This window comes from the organism of the source record quoted next (genome assembly GCF_019968985.1).
Source record: "MAG: Porospora cf. gigantea B chromosome Unknown PgB_NODE_3782_length_2458_cov_141.989, whole genome shotgun sequence".
Taxonomy (NCBI): domain Eukaryota; phylum Apicomplexa; class Conoidasida; order Eugregarinorida; family Porosporidae; genus Porospora; species Porospora cf. gigantea B.
The window spans coordinates 1-2,458 of NW_027178974.1; the positions used below are offsets into that span (position 1 = coordinate 1).

Below are 2,458 nucleotides of genomic sequence, written 5' to 3' on the forward strand. Positions count from 1 at the left end.
GCTTTGTCGACCGGGAGCAGTTGGAACCAGGCACTTCCGTTCTGCTGCACAACAAAACTTTAGCTGTCGTTGGGATTTTGGAAGATGAAGCAGACCCTATGGTGAGTGTCATGAAGGTGGAAAAGGCTCCGTTGGAGTCTTATGCGGACATCGGTGGGCTTCAACAGCAAATCTTGGAACTGAAAGAGGCGGTGGAGCTGCCGCTGGTCCACCCTGAACTGTACGACGAGATCGGTATCCGCCCCCCCAAGGGCGTGATTCTTTACGGTCCGCCTGGGACCGGCAAGACACTACTTGCCAAGGCAGTCGCGAATGAGACGAGTGCCACCTTCTTGAGAGTTGTGGGTTCGGAGCTGATTCAAAAGTACCTCGGCGATGGACCCAAACTGGTCAGAGAGCTTTTCCGAGTTGCGGAAGAATCCGCGCCTTCAATCGTGTTCATTGACGAAATTGATGCCATCGGAACAAAGAGATACGAGGCCACCAGTGGAGGCGAACGTGAGATCCAGCGTACCATGCTCGAGCTGCTGAACCAGCTTGACGGATTTGACTACCGTGGAGACGTGAAGGTGATCATGGCAACCAACCGCATTGAAGCCCTAGACCCGGCGCTGATCAGACCTGGCCGAATTGACAGGAAAATCGAGATCCCCTTCCCCGACGTGAACACCAAGAGACGCATTTTCAACATCCACACGAGCCGCATGACGTTGTCCAGCGACGTCGACCTCGAAGAGTTCATTCTGTCAAAGGACGAGATATCTGGGGCTGACATCAAGGCCATTTGCACCGAAGCAGGTGGGGTTTCACACAAATGCACACAGGTCTACTCGCTCTACGCGAACGGCGGATGTGCGTCACGCAACAGGATCTCCGACGCGCCAAGGAGAAAGCCCTGTTCAAGAAGAGGGGCAACGTTCCAGAGGGTCTCTACCTATGAGCTCCTAGCAGCCGAGCGACTAGCTTCTTCAGTACTGTGTGCTGCTGGCCGCCATACCTACCCAAACGTTCCTCGTCACATAAGGCGCCCTCGAAGTAATTGTAGTCAAAGTTTTGAATGCGAAAGCACTTCGCATCGACCTCGATGGCTTGACCTCCCTCAGTGCGCAGCTGTAGAACGTCCTTGGGTAGTGCGATTGCCTTTACATGTGCAAGCTTCACAAGCCGGGCTGCTCGAGCCACTAGGGGGTTCAGCAGCCGCTCCAGCGAGTATTCGTCACTGTGTATCGTTGCACCCTTCCCCTACGTCAACTTCACCAGCTTTGCTGCAATGCAGTAGTAATTCCTGACCGACTTTAGATTGGCCACGCCTCTGGGATGATACGACCACCACGATCTCACTTCACACTATACAGGTTCTTTAAAGAGGCATCGCTGACGTAGAGAGGCTCTGCAGGCGTTAACCGGGGAACCACACAACCCTGACCGTCGTCCAAGGCCCTAAACAGCTTTGCTGTTGCAATCGTGTGTTCCACTTGACGGCCCTGCTCGTCTCGAAACCTCAATCGCTGAGTTGGCTACCCCACGGGCATCTTACGCAGTTTTCAGCCATCCAGTCATCAACGTCAAAGTAGGTCTGGTCTGGCGTCAGACCAAGTGTCATATCGATCTGCCACTCTGATGCCACTCAACTGCTAAACTCACTGGCGTCTCGGAAACGTGACATTCCGTATGATGTATATTTTCCCGGTCTGCATGCCAGGAAGCGCACACGACGCTGACCACCACACCATCGCATCAGAATACGACGGAGATTATCTCACTGCAACACCACGGCCCTACACATATCAGCTTGCCTTGCGCTTGTCGGCCAGAAAAGAGCGCACAGACCCGACGTCGTGGTCCTTAGCACTGAAGGAGAGAACCTCTACGCGGCATGGCAGCATGTCGAGGGAGAAAGGAGACTCAGAGGGTCCCAGAGACCGTTGTCGGCGCTCGTTTTCCATGAGTACATTTCTCGAATCACGAAGGCGTCGTCTGCGTGATTCAACCCCGCCAGACTAACATCTCAGCTTCGAGTTCCGACGTGAGAACGTTTGCAGGCAATGCTTCCGCGGAATCCGCCTTGTTTACCAGAAGCAGAAGTCGTTTCGAAGGTAGAGACTCCAACAAAAGCAAGTCGTACAGAAGGGTAGCGGAGGCTGAAAACTGCTCCCGGTCGGTGCTGTCCACCACCACCACAATGCAGTCCGCCTTGTCCGCGAGGAGCATTGTTTGAGGCGTGAGCTTTCCGTGGCCGGGAACATCCAACAGCCGGATCATTCGGTGGCCCACTACCAACGTCCTAGCATTGATTGCTAAAGACGTGGTTGTGGATACGAACCGAGACTTGACTAGTCTCTGGAAGAGTAACGTTTTGCCACTGCCGCTGGGTCCAACAATCAGAGCCAGCGTCTGGCGTGTGCCAAGAGTTGAGGTTCTCAGAAAGTAGAGAAGGCCAACAACCAGCAACGCCACT

At 54.2% G+C, this 2,458-nt stretch overlaps 3 protein-coding genes across 5 annotated transcripts; 1 reads left to right on the plus strand and 2 right to left on the minus strand.

Annotated features, from left to right (window-relative positions):
* KVP17_004396 (uncharacterized protein) lies at window positions 1-940 on the plus strand (the record flags this gene model as incomplete). 2 transcript variants are annotated; one of them, XM_068522542.1, is made up of 2 exons in its annotated part: window positions 1-798; window positions 825-940. In XM_068522542.1, coding segments are annotated over 2 exons (914 nt in total), but the record flags the coding sequence as incomplete, so codon positions are not given. The 2 variants fall into 2 exon arrangements, with proteins under 2 accessions (XP_068374789.1, XP_068374790.1); XM_068522543.1 differs by having other exon boundaries at window positions 111-798.
* A 397-nt stretch (window positions 941-1,337) lies between these two features.
* Window positions 1,338-1,666, minus strand: KVP17_005358 (uncharacterized protein; the record flags this gene model as incomplete). The annotated part of the gene is made up of 3 exons (XM_068515169.1): window positions 1,338-1,508; window positions 1,538-1,617; window positions 1,645-1,666. The coding sequence occupies 3 exons, from the start codon at window positions 1,664-1,666 to the stop codon at window positions 1,338-1,340; spliced, it is 273 nt and encodes a 90-aa protein (XP_068374791.1).
* A 121-nt stretch (window positions 1,667-1,787) lies between these two features.
* On the minus strand, window positions 1,788-2,262 carry KVP17_004395 (uncharacterized protein; the record flags this gene model as incomplete). 2 transcript variants are annotated; one of them, XM_068522541.1, is made up of 2 exons in its annotated part: window positions 1,788-1,977; window positions 2,006-2,262. In XM_068522541.1, the coding sequence occupies 2 exons, from the start codon at window positions 2,260-2,262 to the stop codon at window positions 1,788-1,790; spliced, it is 447 nt and encodes a 148-aa protein (XP_068374788.1). The 2 variants fall into 2 exon arrangements, with proteins under 2 accessions (XP_068374788.1, XP_068374787.1); XM_068522540.1 differs by lacking the exon at window positions 1,788-1,977 and having other exon boundaries at window positions 1,987-2,262.
* Between the last annotated feature and the right edge of the window lie 196 nt (window positions 2,263-2,458).